The sequence below is a fragment of the Pseudorca crassidens genome, chromosome 12, assembly GCF_039906515.1.
Source record: "Pseudorca crassidens isolate mPseCra1 chromosome 12, mPseCra1.hap1, whole genome shotgun sequence".
NCBI lineage: Eukaryota > Metazoa > Chordata > Mammalia > Artiodactyla > Delphinidae > Pseudorca > Pseudorca crassidens.
In genome coordinates this window covers 23,307,374-23,329,922 of record NC_090307.1, presented here as the reverse complement: position 1 = coordinate 23,329,922, position 22,549 = coordinate 23,307,374, and the positions used below count along the sequence as shown (strand labels likewise).

The window sequence follows — 22,549 nt, the reverse complement described above, 5'->3', positions numbered from 1 at the left end:
GAGAGATTTCTTGAAACTTTTTATAAGAGTAATGTGACCCTACTTATAACTAGGATTGATCACCCCAAAATTGACATAAGAGCCGAGACATGATTAATAAAAATATACACTTAGCTCACAAATTAAATAAAAATGTGTACTTAGTACATACAAAAGCGAAAGTTAGTTAACTGAGTCAAACAGAAGAGCAGAAGTGGCGGGTGTTTAAAATTTCTTTTATTTTTTTACATTTTTAACCATCCGTCAATTATTCCATAACAAGGCAGTATCACATGATGACTGAACGTAGGCTCCAGAAATCAGGGTTTGAATTCCAGCTCCATCAATTACTGGTCATCTTGGTCAATTTCCCTGTGCCTTAGTTTTCTCACCTACACAATGAGGGTAGTAATAGTACCTTTCTCACAGCTTGCTGTATTAAGTAATACTCGCAAAGCGCTTAGAGAGTGCCCAGTAAACTACAAACATTCTTAATGTATGTTATTCATTATTATTATTCCACACATTACCACTAACTTGAGGTTTTTCAACACATGTTCATCGATTTTTTTTCTCTTTATTAATTCTTGTTTGGAATGATCTTGGAGGCACTGACTGTTGAAGATGATGAGAAGCCAATGATCCCCCTCCACACCAATGTCTTGGTACCTTGGCCAACTTTAAATAGGTCTCGCCAAGAAAAGGTGTTGGGCTTCCCTGGTGGCGCAGTGGTTGAGAGTCCTCCTGCCGATGCAGGGGACACGGGTTCGTGCCCAGGTCCGGGAAGATCCCACATGCCGCAGAGCGGCTGGGCCTGTGAGCCATGGCCACTGAGTCTGAGCATCCGGAGCCTGTGCTCCACGATGGGAGAGGCCACAACAGTGAGAGGCCGGAGTACCGCAAAAAAAAAAAAAAAAAAGGTATTAATAGCAAATGCCAAAGTATCAATAGCAGATTAAAAAAAAACAAACACTTCAGGTAGTAGTTATTCTCCTAAGCCTTAGAAATTAAAAGTAAAATTAAAAATAAAAATTGGTGACAGAGATATCCTTAAGAAGAAAATAGCTGAGAAATAAGCACTGAATCTACATATACTTTAAATGTTTTAAAGCATGCACCTTCTCATCAAATTTCTGTGGGGAGAAAATGAGACATATAAAAGCTATTTAGAATGTACTTTGGGTGTAATTATACAATTCCACAGTATTATTTTTTGCCATCAATTGCTCTCCCAACACCCCCTTTTCTATCATAATCACAAGAAGCAGCAGAAGTATCCAAAGAGTTAAAAGGGGGAATATCAGCCCCCAGCAATGTGTTCACTGGAACCATTTCCCTGCTGCTCTGTGTTTACAGGATTTTGTTTGCATAGAAGAACTGCAGGAGCTCTGGATGATAGTGGCTCTGAAAGAAATTGGCAAAGGGACACGTGAGGAAGGAAGTCAGTAAACCTCCTTGACTCTAGAACGAGCAGACAGTTGTCAAAGGCAGAGCATGAGGATAAACAATCTTCAGATTCTCAGCGGAGGAGGCATCATTATCCAAATGATGATCTAAACCGCCAATATATTTCACCCAATGATCTAAGCTGGAACTGCCAATATATTTCACCCAATGATCTAAACTGGAACTGCCAATATATTTCACCCAACGATCTAAGCTGGAACTGTCAATATATTTCACCCAATGATCTAAGCTGGAACTGCCAATATATTTCACCCAACGATCTAAACTGGAACTGCCAATATATTTCACCCAACGATCTAAGCTGGAACTGCCAATATACTTCACCCAACGATCTAAGCTGGAACTGCCAATATATTTCACCCAATGATCTAAGCTGGAACTGCCAATATATTTCACCCAATGATCTAAGCTGGAACTGCCAATATATTTTATGCATAATCCTCTGGGTGTTTTGCCATTTACATCGCATTATGGGTCAATTACAGTTGAAACATACTTGGTCTGAGTCGTTTTAGGTGGGTAACTCCCTGGTGTGCCCAGCCACCTTCTGCATTAACACTGGGAGGGCAGGGAACCTGGGAGAACCTCTCCTGCCCTTTGCTCACTCACCAGCTGCCGGCAGAGTTTAGGGTTCCTTTGGTCCTCTTCACTCTGGAAGCTGTAGTTCTTCCTTTGTCTCAGATACGGAGAACAGGCTCGAAAAGTTGTTTTGCAAGCCTGAGAGAAATAATATTACCATCTTATTGTCAAAAATGTTAGAGAGTTTTATAATCCCAAGCAAGGAAAAGTGTTGCACCCAATCTGTGGTCTGGGGGCCACTAAGAGTGAAAGTAACTTCCAGGAAGTTTGAAAACTTGAATCTTAAAGGATTTATGCTTATAAAACGACCATGTCTATACTTTGGGGCTGGTGGGGAGGGCAAAGCTTTACACTTTATCACAGCCCTTATTGTCTCATCAAAAGTAGTGCTGGATTCCTAAATTCAATCTCAACCTTTCTCTCCCTCTCTCTCTCGCCCTCCCTCATGCATGACCTTAAAGAAGGCAGGTGATTTGGTGGAACCTTTGCTCCTGGTGGTTTTGAAACACTCACCTGCTCCAAAGCAGCCCTGAGGTTGATCCAACCCGGTTAGGACACATTTTCTCCAAGAATAACACAAAAGCTTCATAGGAAACTAAGAAGCCAAGGGTGGGAAATCTGTACCAGGTGCAGTGACAAAAGCTAACTGGGCATGAATAAATCTCCTCTGATAGGAGGTGCTGCCCCACGGAGCAAGCAGCACCTCCCTGCCCCCACCCCCCCACCCCCATTAACCTGAGTGTATCTGGCATTTGACAGGTGCTGGGACCGGACAAGTGGGGCAAGAGCAAATGGAAAACAACACTCCTGTTCGGAGAGAGATTAGCCATCGACGAGGCACTTTCTCCAGGATTCACATGGATACACGGCTGAGTGTCCGTAACTGAACTGGCAGGAACTGAGGGCCTGGCATCTCCACGCGGCAGGGCTGCGTTCCAACTCCCTTGAGGAATGGCATTGAGGTTTCATGCTGCTGGCTAGCGTCACGGACTCACCTTGGCAACCTGGGGATTCCTATCCTGTAAATGGCTCAGGAGAGAATCCTGAGTCCGCTTCACCTGACGGGTGAAAAATCTCTTCCATTTCCGCCCAGCAAAGGCAGCCAGTTGCCCAAACAAGACAAAGGCCGAGTATCTCAGGCTGTCATTCTCCTGTGGGTCCCCCATGAACAAAACAAGAAACCTCGGGTCAGTGCCAAAAGGCAGCTGCATCAGAGAACAGCACAGCCCTGGTCCCTTGCTGCATGTTACAGGTGGGACATTAAATCCAGTCTATGGCACTCAGCCAGCCAGGCTCTGGGACAGAGTGGAGACGGGCTGAGTCTTCAGTGAACCTCTTCTTCAGCAGACGAGAGGGTTAGACTGGGGGCTCACTGGTGCTACTCCCAGCTTCCCAGCTTTTTTCTTCATTATTTAACATTTTGGAGATTGACTATATTTACTTGGTTCGAAATTCAAAATAACCAAAAAGGTTTATAAAAAAGTAAGTCTCCCTTCCTACACCTCTCCACCCGCCACCAAATTTCCCTCCCCACAAAGTCATAAATTTTGTGTGATTCCTCCAAAAACTAAAGAAGAAAAAAATGAAATATATATTACATAGCCCTTTCCCACATTTTTAAACCAATGGATGTGGACCATCCCACTGTTATACACCTTGATTTTTCACCATTCTCTCTGGGTGCTCTTTCCATGTCAATACGTAAAGGGAGTTTTTTGGGCTGCACCCTAATTCATTCGACCCATCCCCTGCTTACTACTTCCAGCATGTTTGCCAGGCCATCTCTCTTTACCCTGGTCTGAGTTTCTCCCACCTGCAGCAGAAATAACAATTCTGTTTCTTCCCTGACGCCCTGCCAGCTCTCCCTGCTTTGGGTCTGATTCACTGGTTTGTCCCTGACTGCAAGTCAGTGGCTTCGGCCCTTCCTCCCTCTCCCAGGGGAGCTGTCTGGTCCGAGTATCTCCCTGCCCAGTTAGGGAGACAGAGGCTCAGGGCATTTCAGTGATTCACCTAGAGTCACACCATCAGGGAACAGCGAACCAGGGTAGCAACTCAGCCTCCTGACTCATGGTGAAGGGATTTTTATATCAGTGTTTCTTGATCTTGTCCAGCTCCAAGTGAACCAGAAGGGACTGGTCTGGGACAGGCCTCCTCACCTAGAAATGGGGGTCACAGACACTCAGCAAGAGTGGAGACCACTGATCATCTTCTGAAGTATTTAAAACAATTTTTTAGCACACATGACACATGCAGAAACTGCTTTCGTGTTGCACTTTCTTCACTGTTCTACGTGTGTGTGTATGTATGTGTTTAATTATATGTGTTTAATTCAATTCAACTAGCACTTATTGAGACCTAACTCTACCTGAAGCATGACCCTAATGCTGTGAGATGTACAGAGATGTGTAAGGGGTTGCCTGTCCCCCTGGGAGTCTGACAATCATGTGATGGGGCACAGCCCAGGCAGGCAGTGAAGAACTCTACGACAGGGATACAAACTGTCAGAAACAGCTCCCCATGAGTATTCCCAGGTTTCACCATGACAAGGAGTTCCTGATCAAACACTACAGTCGACCTGGGTTTAAAAAATACTTGCATGGCAAACAAGCCCTGGCCATTAAGATGACGCCTCCAGAGAGATTTAGAGACGCTTGCCTGGAGATATCTGCTTATATTCCAGGGAGGTGGAGTAGAGACCTTCCTCTCCCAGCCCCAGAGAGGGCCGGTTTACATCCCAGAGCAAAGGCCTCTCTGCCTCTCTGAGCGGAAGGAGAGGCAAATGTCCCAGCAGCTCCTCTATATGCTCCAAGTTTTATAATTTCGAGGTTTCTCTTCCTCCCGTGAGGGGCAGGCACCTCGCTTTCGCTGGGTTACTCCCGGGGAATTAGGTGTTGGGAACTCACGCAAGACGCTCTGTGAGTAAACGCAAGTTCTCTGTCGCTCTGTTCCCCGTTCTAAAGGTCTTATCTTTCTGTGTGTGTGTGTGCATGTGCGTGCATGTGTGTATGTGTGTGTGTGTGTGTGTGTGTGTGTAACTGGGGTAAGCTAACTGATTAGCTTCTGAGTCCTCGCGTTTTCTGTATCTGTGCACTTTTTGCTCTACCTGCCTTGTCACCCGGCAGTTAAGAGTGCAGGCCCTGGGCAAAGGGCCTGGCTTCATATCCACTTACCGGCTCTGTGAACCGTGGGCAAGTTACCTAACCTTTCTAGGCCTTGGTTTCCTCCTCTATAAAGTGAAGATAACAGTGCCTGCCTCACAGGGTTATTGGGAAGATTAGATGAGACAATCCATGTAGATTGCCCAGCACTGTGCCTGGTACACAGTAAGGGCTCACTAAGTGCAAACCACTCTTACTGTTACATTTATAAGAGAGCATTGAATACACATGAGCATCACCATCAATAGTGTACATGTACTCACTGCTCCATGACAGTGAAAACTCCTTGCAGAGTGGTGATGAAATCCTACATGTCTTTATATGTCTTCCATAACCCCCAGCACGGTACCAATCTCTCAACAAGATTTCTTAATAAATAGTGAACAATAGAGGCCTTGTTTCCTGAGCAACACACCAACCAGGGCTCACATTTGACTTTAAGAACCTGGAATCATCCTGCGTTGTCTCGCTTACATCATCTAACAAAGTCCTGGTCTGAAGGGTGATGTCTAGGAAGAAGGAGCCAAAGCCTTTCCCCTGGATCTTGCCCAGCATGATGGTCAGGGTCTTCAGGCTCTCGTGGATGACTTCAGAACTCATGGGGTCATACAGTCCATGCACCAGCAGGTCCAGGACAATCATTTTATACTTTCTCACCTGTTACCAAGGTTTGGAAAGCAGTAGCAGCACAGGAGTTGCTCCCCATGAGTTGAAAAGTATCTCCACTCCTAATCTTCCAATAACCCGGGACTTGGACTAAGAGGCCGTGGCTTTCTTCAGCACCTGCTGCCACAACTCTCAGCAAAGTACAAATGCTTCCGTTAACCCGACCCAAGAGCCCAATTCGGTCTTGGAAGGAGAGCAGTCTGCAGCATGGCCTATGGGTAGGTGAGGCTGGGGAGGGCACGTCAAGGAGGGTGGTGGACCTGGACGATCCAGCGATCTGGGTGTACTGGGTACCTTTACAGGGGATAAGGCAAAATGGTCGCTTAAGTTTACAGATGCTGAAGGAAGAGGTGGGGAAAACATCTTTTACTAAACAAGCATTGATTATTAGAAACACTAAATTCACTGGAGGGTGATGTCCAGCTGTGTGTTAATCCTACCTGCAGCTCTGTTTCCCAAGGCTGATGGTCCTGAGGTGTGATGACCCTAAGATGACCCCAAATGAGTCATGTGTGCCTTTGTACAATCTCCTTCCCTTGAGTGTGTAAGGAGCCAGTGACTTGCTTGTGGCCTCTCAAACATGACAGTGGTGACGGACATCATTCCCACGGTTCCCTTACATTATATGAGACTCCATCTAGCAGACAGGAGTGGGAGACACTCTCCCACTGGCCGTGAAGAAGTGAGCTGCCGTGTTGTGAGAGGGTGGCCTCAAGGAGCTGAGGGCGGCCACTCAGCAAGGAAATAGGGACCTTAGTCCTACAACTAGAAGGAAATGAATTCTTCCAACAGCCACATGAGCTTGGAAGATGACCCTGAACTTCAGAAAGGAATGCAGTCTGGCCCATACCTTCATGGCAGCCTTGCAAGACCTTGAGTAGGGGATGCAGCTAAGTGGTACCTGGACTCCTGACCCAAGGAAACTGTAAGATAATAAACGCCAGGCCCCTGATGGACTGTTACACAGCAGTAGACAACTAGTACATGAAGCCCCCCATCCCAGTGCTGAGGACTCCAGGCCGTGAGGGCTGGCCAAGTGCCCCCTGCCCTTCCTACCTTGTCCGGGGTCTCACAGGCCATAGTTCCTAGGCTTCTCATTGCCATATGACGCTTTTTAAAACTGGGGTCCCAGGCTCTCTCTGCCAAGTTGAAAGACACATTCTTCAGAGGCTCCTGCTTCTGGAGGCTCAGTTTCCAAGAGACCTGGGTGGTGAGTCAAAAATGTATTGATTTGGGAGTGTTCAGAGTCACACCCTACCCATCGCCAACCCTAATCCCTCCCTCTAAAGAAAATCCTGTGTTGCCCGCTCAATTTTAATCCTTATTTCTCCACCTAAAGACATCTGGTTTTTGCTGGGAATATATTAGTTTGATCTACATAACGAAGAAATGGATGGAGGAAGGGGAAAGGGGTGGAGAAAAAAAATGCAGAGCTAATGTTGAGGTAGGTTTGGGGGCATTATGGAGAGAGGTGTCTAGGCAGTTGTGGGTGTGACAGAGCTGAGAAAAGGGGGCTTTAGAAGTGTTGATGTGATCTGAGAATAGGGGTCCCTTAAAGAGGACAAGGTAAGCTGTGTTCCTCCTGTCGCAGAGATTCCTTGACCCTTCTCCCTCCCCCAGCCCTTCCCCATTTTTCTGCTCTACTTCGTAGCTAAAGCTTGAAAGACGTGTCTATACTTGCTTTCTTCAGCTGCTCTCCTCCATTCTCCCTTGAACCTTCTGCAATCAGCTTGATGGCATCCATACCCCCTCCCCACCCCCTCTCCCCCAGTGTAGCTAAATTCCAGGGTCAATTCTCAGAGCTCACCTCACTCAGCCTCTCAACAGCATTTGACACAATTAGCAAAGCACATCTACAGGCATTTCAGGGCACCTGACGGATGTCCTACCTCAGAATGCGAGCATCTGAGCAATTAAGATTAGGAAAAGAAATGCATAAATAATGCAAATTGGAAGCGCTGTGTGGCTGATGCAGAAATCTGTACTTCAAGGACTAAACTCTAATTAACTTCAAGGCAAGAGATAGGTTTTTAGAGCATTTAACCCCTGATGCTAGGAAGGTCCTGGTGTTCTGCACATCACAGGACACACCAACATGTCCTGGGGTCAGAACCAAGATCCAGACAAGATCCAAGAACAAACCGCTTCCTCACCATCCTTATTAGTGGGTGGGGGCTGGAGAGGAGACCCACAGCCCTATTTGGTATTCAGGTGATTACCAAGTCTCATCAGTATTTCTGAATATTCACTGCAGTTCATTCTATATTTTTATCATTAAGTTCGCAGCAAGCTGAATTCTTCCCAACTCATCTTCTTGTTATCATATAAACATCCTATTTGTGTTTAAAGAGCTGTCATCAAACTTTTTTTCAGGAGAAGGAACCTCAGTAGAAGGAATGGAAGGAACCAAACGAAGGCAGAAGAGCAAGTACACATAGTGGCTGCTGAGCAGGGATATTTGTTCCTAATAATTTGTCTCAGACCTTGGAAAAGAAAGATATCACTGATGTCCTTTTCTTCTTGGGCTGGGCAGTGGGGATGCAAAGGGGCTGGTCCAGCATTCTTTTCTGTGTTTGGTCCATGGAACTAAAAAAAGAACAAATCATCATATGAGCCACAGACACTCTTTGAAGCCTCATCATTAACAAGCATCGTCACACAAAGCCCTGTGCCAGGGTGAGAATGTAAAGAAGCCGCATCCCTGAGGCCCCCTCAGGATGTCACCTTGGTGAGCAGATGGAACAGTCGCATCAAAAGATAAAGAGCAACACCAACATCACTGATCATCAGGGAAACGCAAACCAAAACCACAATGAGGGATCACCTCACACCTCTCAGAGTGCACTGTCGGTCAAAGACTGCAGTGGGTTAGGACTTATTTCTTGAGGAACTGAGTGGTGAGCAATGCTCTTTTTTTTATATATAGATCTTTATTGGAGTATAATTGCTTTACAGTGTTGTGTTAGTCGCTGCTGTATAACAAAGTGAATCAGCTATATGTATACATATATCCCCATATCCCCTCCCTCTTGAACCTCCCTCCCACTCTCCTTATTCCACCCCTCTAGGTGGTCACAAAGCACCGAGCTGATCTCCCTGTGCTATGCGGCTGCTTCCCACCAGCCAACTATTTTACATTCGGTAGTGTATATATGTCGATGCTACTCTCACTTCGCCCCAGCTTTGCCCTCCCACCCCATGTCCTCAAGTCCATTTTCTACGTCTACCTCTTTATTCCTGCCCTGCAACTAGGTTCATCAGTATCATTTTTTTTTTTTAGATTCCATATCTGTATGCGTTAGCATATGGTATTTGTTTTTCTCTTTCTGACTTACTTCACTCTGTATGACAGACTCTAGGTCCATCACCTCACTACAAGTAACTCAATTTCATTTCTTTATATGGCTGAGTAATATTCCATTATATATATGTGCCACATCTTCTTTATCCATTCGTCTGTTGATGGACACTTAGGTTGCTTCCATGCCCTGGCTATTGTAAATAGTGCTGCAATGGACATTGTGGTACATGCCTCTTTTTGAATTGTGGTTTTCTCAGGGTATATGCCCAGTAGTGGGATTGCTGGGTCATGTGGTAGTTCTATTTTTAGTTTTTTAAGGAACCTCCATACTGTTCTCCATAGTGGTTGTATCAATTTACATTCCCACCAACAGTGCAGGAGGGTTCCCTTTTCATCACACCCTTTCCAGCATTTATTGTTTCTAGATTTTTTGATAATGGCCATTCTGACTGGCATGAGGTGATACCTCATTGTAGCTTTGATTTGCATTTCTCTAATAATTAGTGATGTTGAGCAGCTTTTCATGTGCCTCTTGGCCATCCATATGTCTTCCTTGGTAAAATGTCTATTTAGGTCTTCCACTCATTTTTTAACTGTATTGTTTGTTTGTTTTTTTTGCTATTGAGCTCCATGAGCTGTTTGTATATTTTGGAGATTAATTCTTTGTCTGTTGTTTCATTTGCAAATATTTTCTCCCATTCTGAGGGTTGTCTTTTTGTCTTGCTTATGCTTTTCTTTGCTGTGCAAAAGCTTTTACATTTAATTAAGTCCCATTTATTTATTTTTGTTTTTATTTCTGTTACTCTAGGAGGTGGGTCAAAAAAGATCTTGCTGTGGTTTATGTCAAAGAGTGTTTCTTCCTATGTTTTCTTCTAAGAGTTTTATAGTGTCTGGTCTTACATTTAAGTCTTTAATCCATTTGGAGTTTACATTTGTGCATGGTGTTAGGTAGTGTTTTAATTTCATTCTTTTACATGTAGCTGTCCAGTTTTCCCAGCACCACTTATTGAAGAGGCTGTCTTTTCTCCATTGCATGTTCTTGCCTCCTTTGTCATAAATTAGGTGCCCATATGTGCGTGGGTTTATCTCTGGGCATTCTATCCTGTACCATTGATCTATATTTCTGTTTTTGTGCCAGTACCATACTGTCTTGATTACTGTAGCTTTGTAGTATAGTTTGAAGTCCAGGAGCCTGATTCCTCCAGCTCTGTTTTTCTTTCTCAAGAGACCCACAAAAACAAACCCAAAACAATTAAGAAAATGGTAATAGAAACACACATACCAATAATAACCTTGAATGTAAATGGATTAAATGCCCCAAACAAAACAGACTGGCTGAATGGATACAAAAACAAGACCCATGGGCTTCCCTGGTGGCACAGTGGTTGAGAGTCTGCCTGCCGATGTAGGGGACACGGGTTCGTGCCCCCGTCCGGGAAGATCCCACATGCCGCGGAGCGGCTGGGCCCGTGAGCCATGACCGCTGAGCCTGCGCGTCCGGAGACTGTGCTCCACAACGGGAGAGGCCGCAACAGTGAGAGGCCCGCGTATCGCAAAAAAAAACAAAAAAACCCCACAAAAAACAAGACCCATATATATGCTGTCTACAAGAGATCCATTTCAGACCTACGGACACATACAGACTGAAAGTGAATGGATTAAAAAAGATATTCCATGCACCTGGAACTCAAAAGAAAGCTGGAGTAGCAATACTTGTATCAGATAAAATAGACTTTAAAATAAAGACCGTTACAAGAGATAAGGAGAGATACTACATAATGATCAAAGGATCAATCCAAGAAGAAGATATAACAATTATAAATGTTTATGCACCCAACATAGGAGCACCTCAATACATAAGGCAAATGCTTACAACCATGAAAGGAGAAATTGACAGTAACACAATAATAGTAGGGGCTTTAACACCCCATTTACACCCATGGACAGTTCATTCAAACAGAAAATAAATAAGGAAACACAAGCTTTAAATGACACAATAGACCAGTTAGATCTAATTGATATTTATAGAACATCCCACCCAAAAGTGGCAGAATACACTTTCTTTCAAGTGCACATGGAACATTCTCCACGATAGATCACATCTTGGGTCACAAATCAAGCCTCAGAAAATTTAAGAAAATTGAAATCATATCAAGCATCTTTTCTGACCACAATGCTATGAGACTGGAAACCAATTACAGGAAAAAACCTGTAAAAAACACAAATACATGGAGGCTAAACAGTGTGCAACTAAAAAACCAAGAGATCACTGAAGAAATCAATGAAGAAATTTTTAAAAACATAGAAACAAATGACAGTGAAAACATGACAACCCAAAACCTATGGGACGAAGCAAAAGCAGTTCTAAGAAGGAAGTTTATAGCAATACAATCTCACCTCAAGAAACAAGAAAAATCTCAAATAAACAATCTAACCCTACACTTAAAACAACTAGAGAAAGAAGAACAAAGAAAACCCAAAATAAGTAGAAGGAAAGAAATTATAAAGATCGGAGCAGAAGTAAATGAAATAGAAACGAAGAAAACAATAGCAAAAATCAATAAAACTAAAAGTTGGTTCTTGGAGAAGATAAACAAAATTGATAAACCCTTAGCCCGATTCATCAAGAAAAAAAGGGAGAGGACACAAATCAATAGAATTAGAAATGAAAAAGGGGAAATCACAACTGACACTGCAGAAATACAAAGGATTATAAGAAACTACTACAAACAACTATAAGCCAATAAAATGGACAGCCACAAAGAAATGGACAAATTCTTGGAAAGGTACAATTTTCTAAGACTGAACCAGGAAGAATTAGAATATATAAACAGACCTATCACAAGTAATGAAATTGAAACTGTAATTTAAAATCTTCCAACAAACAAAAGTCCAGGACCAGATGGCTTCACAGGCAAATTCTATCAAACATTTAGAGAAGAGCTAACACATATCCTTCTCAAACTCTTCCAAAATATAGCAGAGGGAGGAACACTCCCAAACTCATTCTACAAGGCCACCATCACCCTGATACCAAAACCAGACAAGGATGTCACAAAGAAAGAAAACTACAGGCCAATATCACTGATGAACATAGATGCAAAAATCCTCAACAAAATACTGGCAAACAGAATCCAACAACACATTAAAGGGATCATACACCGTGATCAAGTGGGGTTTATCCCAGGAATGCAAGGATTCTTCTATACACAAATCAATCAGTGTGATACACTGTATTAACAAACTTAAGGATAAAACCCATATGATCATCTCAATAGATGCAGAAAAAGCTACTGACAAAATTCAACCCCCACTTATGATAAAAAAAACTCCAGAAAGTAGGCATAGAGGGAACTTACCTCAACATAATAAAGGCCATATATGACAAACCCACAGCAAGCATCATACTCAATGGTGAAAAACTGAAAGCATTTCCATTAAGATCAGGAACAAGACAAGGATGTCCACTCTTATTCAACATAGTTTTGGAAGTCCTAGCCACAGCAATCAGAGAAGAAAAAGAAGTAAAAGGAATCCAAATTGGAAAAGAAGAAATAAAACTGTCACTGTTTGCCAAAGACATGATACTATACCTAGAAAATCCTAAAGATGCCACCAGAAAACTACTAGAACTAATCAATGAATTTGGTAAGGTTGCAGGATACAAAATTAATGCACAGATATCTCTGGCATTCCTATACACCAACAATGAAAAATCAGAAAGAGAAATTAAGGAAACATTCCCATTTACCACTGCAACAAAAAGAATAAAATACCTAGGAATAAATCTGCCTAAGGAGGCAAAAGACTTGTACTCAGAAAACTATAAAATATCAGTGAAAGAAATCAAAGATGACATAAACAGAGGGAGAAACATACCATGTTCTTGGATTGGAAGAATCAATATTGTGAAAATGACTATACTACCCAAAGCAATCTACAGATACAATGCAATCCCTATCAAACTACCAATGACATTCTTCACAGAATTAGAACAAAAAACTTAACAATTCGTATGGAAACACAAAACCCGAATGGCCAGAGCAATGCTGTTTGTTCTTTGTTTACGAGATATAGAATTTGTAATTTTTCCATGTGTATATATTATTTAAAATATACATTATAAATAAATACAGCTTGCAAAGTGATTCTGATCTACAGCCTGACTTGAGACCCACTAAAGTAAACCAGTGCGTCTCAGACTTTAATGTGCACTTGAATCATCAGAGGAACTTGTTAAAATGCAGGTTTGGACTCAGTGGGTTTCGGGCGGGGGCTACAGATTTTTCCGTTCTTATAAGCTCCCAGGTGACACCAATGCTGCCAGGTCCCAAGTACCACGCTTTAAAGGATGAAAAGTTAGGAGCTCCAAGAGATAAGAGAGGACTGTGGGCTGGAAGAACTGGTAGAGACGTTCCACTGCACGTGGGTGAGCTTTAATGCAGAGGCAGAGCGTATTTCACACATTGGGATTCTAATGGGATTCTATGTAGTATCATGGTAGTTGTAGTAATAACAGTTAAAATAGGAGAGTCGTAAAAGATAAGGCTACAGGAAGTAATTAAAGGCCTGCTGTGAAGGACTGACTGCTAAAGAGTTTAGTTTTAATTGTATTTTGTGGATAAGAGTGAACCACTGATTTTTTTTTTTTTGAGATGAAATCCATGTAACATACAATTAGCTATTTTAACAACATTGTGCAACCACGTTTATCTGGTCCTAAAACTTTTTCATTACCCCAAAAGAACACCCCATGCCCATTAAGAAATCACTACCCATTCTGCCCTCTCCCCAGTCCCATTAACTGGCTCTCTGTCTCTATGGATTACCTATTCTGAATATTTAATATAAATGGAAATCAAATAATATTATGACATTTGTGTCTGGCTTCTTTCTCTTGGCATGACGTTTTTGAGGTTCATCCGTGTTGTCGCATGTATGGGTACTTCATTCCTTTTTAGGTCTGGACAGTATTTCATCATAAGGATAAGCCACATATGTTTATCCATCCATCTGTTGTTAGACACCCGGATCGTTTTCACCTTCTGGGTATTGTGAATAGAGCTTCCATGAACAATGGTGTGCAAGTGTTTGGTATCTGCGTTCAATTCTTTGGGTATATACCCAGGAATGGAATTGCTGAGACATATGGTGATTCTACGTTTAACTTTTTGAGGAACCGCCAAACTGTTTTCCACAGTGGCTGCAACGTGCAAGGGTTCCAGTTTCCCCACATCACCAACTGTTGTTATTTTCCAGTTTTTTAAATTATTATTATTACATTCGGCCTAGTGGGTGTACAGCGGTATGCCATTATGGGTTTGATTAGCACTTTTTTTTTTTTTTTTTTTTTTTTTTTTTGCGGTACGCGGGCCTCTCACTGCTGTGGCCTCTCCCGTTGCGGAGCACAGGCTCCGGACGCGCAGGCTCAGCGGCCATGGCTCACGGGCCCAGCCGCTCCGCGTCATGTGGGATCTTCCCGGACCGGGGCACGAACCCGCGTCCCCTACATCAGTAGGCGGACTCTCAACCACTGCGCCACCAGGGAAGCCCTGATTAGCACTTTTTTAATAACTACTGGTGTCTTTTTGTATGTTTGTTTGTGATTTGTGTACGTTTTTCAGAGAAATGTCTATTCCAATCCTTTGCCCATTTTTAATTAGGTTGTCTATCCTTTTGGCTTTTTAGTTGTAGAGTTCTTTATATATTCTGGATAGTAGACCTTTATCAGATATATGATTTACAAATATTTTTTCCTATTCTGTATGTTGGCTTTTCATTTTCTTGATAATGTTTTTTATGCACAATAGTTTTTCATTTTGACAAAGTCTAATTTATCTATCTTCGTTGTTGTCATTGTTGCTCAGGCTTTTCGCGCTATATCTAAGAATTCACTGCCAGGCTTCCCTGGTGGCGCAGTGGTTGAGAATCTGCCTGCTAATGCAGGGGACACGGGTTCGAGCCCTGGTCTGGGAAGATCCCACATGCCGCGGAGCAACTAGGCCCGTGAGCCACAACTACTGAGCCTGCGCGTCTGGAGCCTGTGCTCCGCAACAAGAGAGGCCGCGATAGTGAGAGGCCCGCGCACCGCGATGAAGAGTGGCCCCCGCTTGCCACAACTAGAGAAAGCCCTGGCACAGAAACGAAGACCCAACACAGCCAAAAATAAATAAATTAATTAATTAAATAAAGTACCTATCTTTAAAAAAAAAAAAAAAGAATTCACTGCCAACTCCAGTCATGAAGATTTACCCTTATGTTTTCTAAGATTTTTATAGTTTTATCTCTTAGGCTGTTGATCCATTTTGAGTCAATTTTTGTGTATGGTGTGCAGTAGGGGTTCAACTTCATCAGAACCATTGACCTTTATTTGTTTTGGGTTTTAAATTTTTTTTTTTAGTAGGAGAAATAACAGTGGTTTTCAACCCTAGCTGCATTAGAATCCCCTAAGGAACTTTTAAACATTTTATGCCCTGTCTATACCCCAGACCAAGTCTACCATCATATCTGGAGGTGGGCCGGAGCATCAGTAATTTTTAAAACTCACCAGGTAATTCCAGTGGGCAGTCACTGAATAGGGTGACCAGTGACCAATCATCTTGTTTTGTCCCTGTGATATTGTGATTTATAATAAGAAATATATATTTGGTCTTGGTCCCCATTCCTGGCACAAAACCCTTGGAATTTCCTAAGTGATTAAAGGTATCTTCTATTATATTAATGAAGTGACCCTAGGTCACCTAAGGGTGGGGGCTGACTGCCAGGGGAACCAATCCTGTAATTAGATGGTCGGAAATTTCAGTCTCACCCCCTCTTCTCCTGGGAGGAGAGGAGGGCTAGAGATTGAGTTCAGTAACCAGTGGTGAATGATTTAAGCAATCGTGCCTAAGTAATGAGGCCTCCACAAAAAAAACAAAAGGATAGAGAGCTTCCGGATTGGTGACCACATGGAGATTTAGGGAGAGTTGTGCACCTGGAGAGGGCATGGAGGCTCCTTGCCCTTTCCCCATGTCTTGCCCTACGCATCTCTTCCATCTGGTTGTTGCTGAGTTACATCCTTTTATAATAAACAAGTGATTCAGGAAGTAAAATGTTCCTCTGAGTTTTATGAGCTGCTCTAGCAAATTAATCGAACCCAGGGACAGGGTTGCGAGAACCTTCAATCTTTAGCATGTTGGTCACAAGCACAGGTGACAACGTGGACTTGTGATTGGCCTCTAAATTATGGGGACTGAGCCCTTAACCTGTGGGGTCTGACGCTATTTTCAAGTAGATAGTGTCTGAGTTGAACTGAAGTGAATTGAAATGAAATGTAGGACACCCAGTCAGTATCCACCGAGAACTGGAGAACTGATTGGTGGTGTGCAAAAAACACACATTGGAGCTTGGCCCTGAAGGCTTTCCTGGGACATGGGACTTTCAGTGCTAAGACCAGGAAAGTCCTGGGCAAACAAGGGCAGGTTGGCCACGCTGATTTTACTGGAGTTTGGAACTTATTTAATGCAAGTTACGGATAGAGCCCAGTCCTGTTAAACAGCTGTGCTTTGGAACATTTGACTCTGGAGGTACATGGGGATTTGGTTTCTCCATCATCTCTGTGCCTCTCCCCCGCCAGCAGGTTTAGGTCATGCTCTCTTGGTCAGAAGACACTCAAGAGAACCATGAATACACCTCTTTACCCCAGAGCCGCATTCTCTATTTCTTCTCCATCTCTGGCCTGCAGACCTCCCCTCACCATGGAAATGAGGGAGACCAACCCACCCACCCACCCCAGAAAATTGCACTCCCACTAACTAGCAAGATTTTCTTTGAGTGAAAAGGTGTTCCCATACACTTTACATTAAGTCAGTGGTTCACACACCCAAGTCTGCATCAGAATCACCTGGAGGACTTGTTAAAACACAGATTCCCACACCCAGTCCCCAGAGTTTCTGATTCTGTACATCTGAAGCAGGACCCAATAATTTGCATTTGTAACAAGCTCCCAGGTGATGCTGGGATGTTCCTGGTCTGGGGACCACACTTTGAGAACCAATGCATTAACAGAAAGAAACCAGCATTACTATGCGATTCCTCTCCAGAACAAGAAGTTTTAAAAAATCACACAGGCAGAAAACATGCTTGGCTGTTTCTTTCTGGGGAATTTCTGGACACAGCCTTCTGTATCAATGGAACCTGCCACTCCTCAGGTTGAACGCTCTGGATCAGAGCCGATGGGCGCCGGACAGTGGGTATGGGGAGCTTAGAAGCAGCAAAGTTCCCTCAGGCTGATGGTCACTCACCAAGGGGGGCACAGACCTCATTAAAAAACAGCTGGTGGCCCTGTTCTGAGGCATAAGAAAATCACGCCTGAAGCTTTTCTCCGTTGGGAAGGAAAGCAAACGCGGTTTCCTGTTCCTCACACGGGCCTTCTCTGGCAGCATTAGCACAGCAGCTGAGGGCTTTAGCCACCCAAGGCCACTTCCCCAGGCCTCAGAAGCCAAGCATTCTGCCTTGTCACTTCTTAAAAGGCACATCTAGAATTTAAGGTCATGGAAGGCTCTCAAGCAGAGCAAAGTACGTGAGGGTTGAGCGCCCTGCTTGGGAGATTCAGCGTGTGGTTAGAAAAATACAGGGTGGGACTTCCCTGGTGGCGCAGTGTTTGAGACTCCGCACTCCCAATGCCGGGGGCTGGGGTTTGCGATTCCTGGTCGGGGAACTAGATTCCATACGCATGCCACAACTAAGACCCGGCGCAGCCAAATAAATAAATAAATAAGAATAGTTTTAATAAAAATGAAAGAAAAGCACAGGGCTCACCACCTCCCACCTCCTGCCTCCACAGCACAAGATAAAAACTGTGATCTAGTTCAGTCTCGGGTCGTCAGGGCTCATCTCCATGTTTGGCGCAGAGAAAGCAAAGCATTCTTTGGCTGGGCCTCCTACATCAGAATCCCCCAGAGTGCTTGTTTTAAGCCCCAGGCCTGCTCCATAATTACAGGATCAGTCTCAGGGAGTGGAGGGCCTGAGCGCTGCCCGTTTTTACAAGGTGCCTTGTGACAGTACACACACACTGGTGTAGAAGAACCCCCGGAATACTCCAGAGGAAATTAACTACCTCCAGAAGTGGCATACTCCACTCACCTGAGGCCACTGGCATAAGAGGTCCCGGAAGTGGGAGGAAGAGCTGGGGCCAGAGGGCACAAGAGGGGAGAGGTCAGTGTCTTTGCAGAGACCTGGGGAGGGAGGGCACACGTGTGTGAAACACATTGAACTTCACTTTCGAAATAAAATTAAAATCACATCGAGCTGCACAGGCTATGATTTGTACACACCTGTTGGATACTATTCTTAAATTAAAAGTTTGCTTAAAGAATAACACAGGGCTTCCCTGGTGGCGCAGTGGTTGAGAGTCCGCCTGCCGATGCAGGGGACACAGTTTCGTGCCCCGGTCCGGGAAGATCCCACGTGCCGTGGAGCGGCTGGGCCCTTGAGCCATGGCCACTGAGCCTGCGCGTCCGGAGCCTGTGCTCCGCAACGGGAGAGGCCACAACAGTGAGAGGCCTGCGTACCACAAAAAAAAAAAAGAAGAACACAGAAGAAAAGTTCATTCGGGGCTGCAGAGCCCCTTACCTGAGCTTTGTGTCTCCTGAGCTTGCAGCTTCTTAAAGGCCTCCCTCCACCCAAGTGCCCTGCTGCCGGCTTCCCTCCTCCTCTCTGGCAAATTAAGTCCTTTTGACCCAACCCAATCAAACAAACCTGTTGCAATACAGGAGCTCTCAGAGGAATGTTGTAAATAAACTACGAAGAAACAGAGTATATGGATTCAAAGAATTCTTAGGTGTTCATAACTCCACCTACAAACCCACTCGCCCCCAAACAGTCGTTCTTTGCTGGGAGTGTTGGGTCCTCCTTCTGGCAGGTTGCTCTGGGTTTCCCAGGTGCCTCATCTAGTGTGACTGAGTCCGGGAGGACACCTGGACACCTAAGGCAAGGCTCTGCTTGTAGTTTCATTCAGCCCTGTGTACGTTCTTCAACGAATTCTTCCCCCTCTGGGAAGTCCTTCCCTCTGTGCTAATGCCCTGTCTCCGATGGGGACAGTTTCACCGTCACCACGACCCTGCAGTTTGTCTTCATTGCCATGTTGTGGTCCTACCTGGTCTTCCTGAACAGACATGGATTTGGGGTGACTTAGATGAGTTTTGTGTTTTATGCTGACTCCCAGATGCCTTTGCAAATTTAAATCCTTCTGACTCAAAATATTACGTTTATCGTCAATAATCCTTTAACTTATTAAAGCCAAAATCTATATTATGAAGGCCAAAATTACATAATACTTTGATCTTATCTGTAAAATGAGGGGAAGAAACTGTTAGATTTGTAACAATCCTTCCAACACTGAAGGTATTAATGATAACAATATTAGTAGCTACTATTACTGGACACGTATATACTAGGCACTATACTTAGCATTCTGTATACACTGCAGGAGAGCCTGTTTAGCTGACCTCTACTTGTTAACTGTATTCTGCAGGCCCTCCACGAACGGTACCAACCAATGCTTGTGGCTGACAGTACCCACTGCTAACTTCTGCTCCACTAGTCCTCATAGGCTTACCAAGAATCAGTTTATGACAGCTGTACTTGTTACTGTAATTGTGAAATTTAAATATTATAGAAACTGATGAAATAGGAGTATACAAAGAAAGGAAGTTGTTTCTGTGAAAGCAAAATTGAATATTTTGGAAGGATTCAACAATGGGAAGCTGCTAAAAATAACTGCTGTCCAATTAGGATTCATGTGGACAGAAGTTTGGAAACAGCCTTAATAATCTGGAATGATTTACTGGAATTGGGATGATCTTACAGAAAGTGATTTTACACACATCTTCCCAGAAGCCTTTAAAGTCTCACTACATTGACAGAAACCAAAACTAGAACTCATAGATGAAGTATTATGCGTGTGGCTTGTGCAAGAGAGACATATCAAAAAATGCCCACTAGAGGATCCATGTTCAAAGAAAAGGCCGTGGCCCTACATTAAAGATTGGGAAATTCTATATTTTAAGGTAAAATATTTGATTACGTATCATTTTTTATAATTCACTGCTTTAACCAACTTCTTCCATAAGCTTTCTAAAATCCAGTCCCAATATCTCAAATATGAGGTCTTTTCTGTACTTCACTTAACCTTTACAATCATCTTGAGAGGCAGGTTTACTTACGCCCATTTTAGAGGAGAAACTGGGGCTTAGAGTAATACAAACAACTCACCCAAAGTAAAATAGCTAGTAGTGGCAGAGCAGAGTTCCAGACTCCAAAATCTATACTTTCCATCACTATGTTCTAAGCCTATATCCAGCTCCTAGACGGTGTCCTGCGCGCTGACCAGGTAAGGACACACGGCAGAGACACTTCAGTTTGAAGCATCCATACCTTCCCTTCAGTCCCCTCCCATCTAAAGCTCTTAATACAGTGGTCTTAATATAACAATCTATAATCCATCTATTGATCATAGATGGATTGAAATAGTTTGTGAAAAGAAAAAACGGCTTCATCAACATTGCCTAGTACATTTTTACAAAGAGAACGTCAGCTCTCTGATACAACGACCTGAGTGACATTCCAGAAGGGACTGGGGAACACAAGTGGACCTTAGCCTCTTCTCGCCGCAGCCCGGGCCGCCCCAGCCAGCAGCCGGCCCTTACCTGCGGCGGTCACGTGGTGAAGAAGCGAGGTTTGGCCGAAGCTCAGGTCCTGGGCGGCGCGGAGAGCGGCTGTTCCTCGGGAAGCAGCCAGATGGGATGAGTCGGGTCAGTTTTCCCAGGCCTGAGCTCCTAACATAGAAGAAGGGAAATGAGAAGGTGAAGCAGGGTCTGTTCAGGATAACGGGTCAGCGCAGAGTGTTGGAAAGAGAGACTCATATGAGGAAAAAAAAAAAAATTCAAAATTTAGATGGAATTGAAGTGGGGGAGGGAACTGTCCTCTGATACCCACAAGGTTGTTCTAGGTGGGCATAAGCATCCCTTGGGCCCTTTACTTCGCCAAACTGTGCTGAGGTGTTTTTCCTCCTTTCCTATGCTGTGTTTGCCCCTTATTCGTCCCTCATTCCAAGTCCCACCCACAGTTTCTAAAGAAAAGACTTCAATTCTAGGGTCCTTCCCCTGCACCGAATGAAAGGGCTCTGTCCAGCACCGTTCCCCGTGAGACCACTAGATGGCGGCATCACTCAATGGACCGGTTCCAGGCAGCCTCCGTACTCCGCAGCCGCTGCGGCGCTTCCCTCCCTAATCCCTGTTGGAGCAGCTTTTAATCTCATGACAGGACACTGTGCTCCAGGCCAAGTAGCTTCACTGTGACTGATTGGTGTACCACCAGCCAAAGCTTTACCGTTGATGCCCCTTCCAGCCCAACAAACACCACAGGACCTGAAACGACTGATTTAAACTCTCAACAATTTAAATGATTTATTGGGAAAACCAAACCAAAAAAACCTGGGTACTTGCAGATTTGGGGAGCTTCCTTCCCCCCATCCTTCCCTGGACTCTCCATCCAAGTGCGAGAATCTATTTACCAATAATTATTTATTGTCTGGCTCTGTGTTGGGTGATGTGGGCAATGTGTCCTAAAAGGAAAAAGTTATATTTTAGCTCTAGGAGCTTATTGTTATGCTCTAGGAGCTTATTGTTATGCTAATAAGCAATGTTCATTGACTATTTCTATGTTCCAAACATTGGGGTGAATACTGCATAGACTATCTTGTTTGATTCTTACGTTAGGACTCTTATTATGATCCTCATTTTCATAATGGGGAAATTGAGGCACAGAGATGACCTTGCCCAAGGTCACACAGTTAATTAGTGGCAGAGTTAGAATTCACCCACAGGCAGGCTTATGTCAGAGCCTAGACCCTTAGCCACAATGCTAGACAAGTTTGGGAAATCTAACTAGGAGTCAGATGGGCAAATATAAACCAGAGAAGTACATCAGAGTGGAAGGTTGGAAGAAAAAAGCAGAGGGACAGAAAACCAATGCCCTGAGAAAATAAGAATGAGGCTAAAACAAAGCCCTCTTTGGGTGCACAAGGGCACCCAAGTGACTATTGAGAATGCAATTTCAACAAAGAAGCTAGACTGCAGAGCTCAGGGGCTATGTGGAAAGAGGAAATGGAGGCATCTTGCTGCAAAAGGAAGGCAATAAATAGACTAGAAGAGACAGCAAGGTCAAGAAAGGCATTTCGGTTTTGTTGTGTGATTTTAAAATAGAATAAAGCTTGGGCATGTTTGAAAACAGTTGCAAGGGAGGCCTAAGAGTTGGGTAATGCAAGCAGTGAAAAGCGAAATAGGAAGAGCTGAAGGGAGGGGTCAAGGGGACAGGGGACAGGGTTAGCTCTGGGGAGGAGGGAGAGAGATGCCTCCTC

The 22,549-nt window shown here is 43.9% G+C and overlaps 1 protein-coding gene across 1 annotated transcript; it reads right to left on the bottom strand.

Moving 5' to 3' along the window:
* Positions 1 to 212: 212 nt before the first annotated feature.
* On the bottom strand, positions 213 to 20,962 carry MRO (maestro). Its single transcript, XM_067701409.1, has 7 exons — positions 20,838 to 20,962; positions 8,333 to 8,435; positions 6,906 to 7,052; positions 5,658 to 5,840; positions 3,021 to 3,176; positions 2,056 to 2,163; positions 213 to 1,383 (listed from the first exon to the last, which is right to left on the bottom strand). The coding sequence occupies exons 2-7, from the start codon at positions 8,429 to 8,431 to the stop codon at positions 1,330 to 1,332; spliced, it is 747 nt and encodes a 248-aa protein (XP_067557510.1). The 5' UTR covers positions 8,432 to 8,435; positions 20,838 to 20,962; the 3' UTR covers positions 213 to 1,329.
* Between the last annotated feature and the right edge of the window lie 1,587 nt (positions 20,963 to 22,549).

Bases quoted from the DNA above. Each gene is read 5' to 3' on its own strand.
- MRO (XM_067701409.1), bottom strand. From the start codon at position 8,431: ATGGACCAAACACAGAAAAGAATGCTGGACCAGCCCCTTTGCATCCCC. The intron at 2,164-3,020 runs GTGAGTCCGTGA...TATTTCTCTCAG, and splicing joins GGAATCCCCAGGTTGCCAAG to GCTTGCAAAACAACTTTTCG. The intron at 1,384-2,055 runs GTGAGTGAGCAA...AATTTCTTTCAG, and splicing joins CTAAACTCTGCCGGCAGCTG to AGCCACTATCATCCAGAGCT.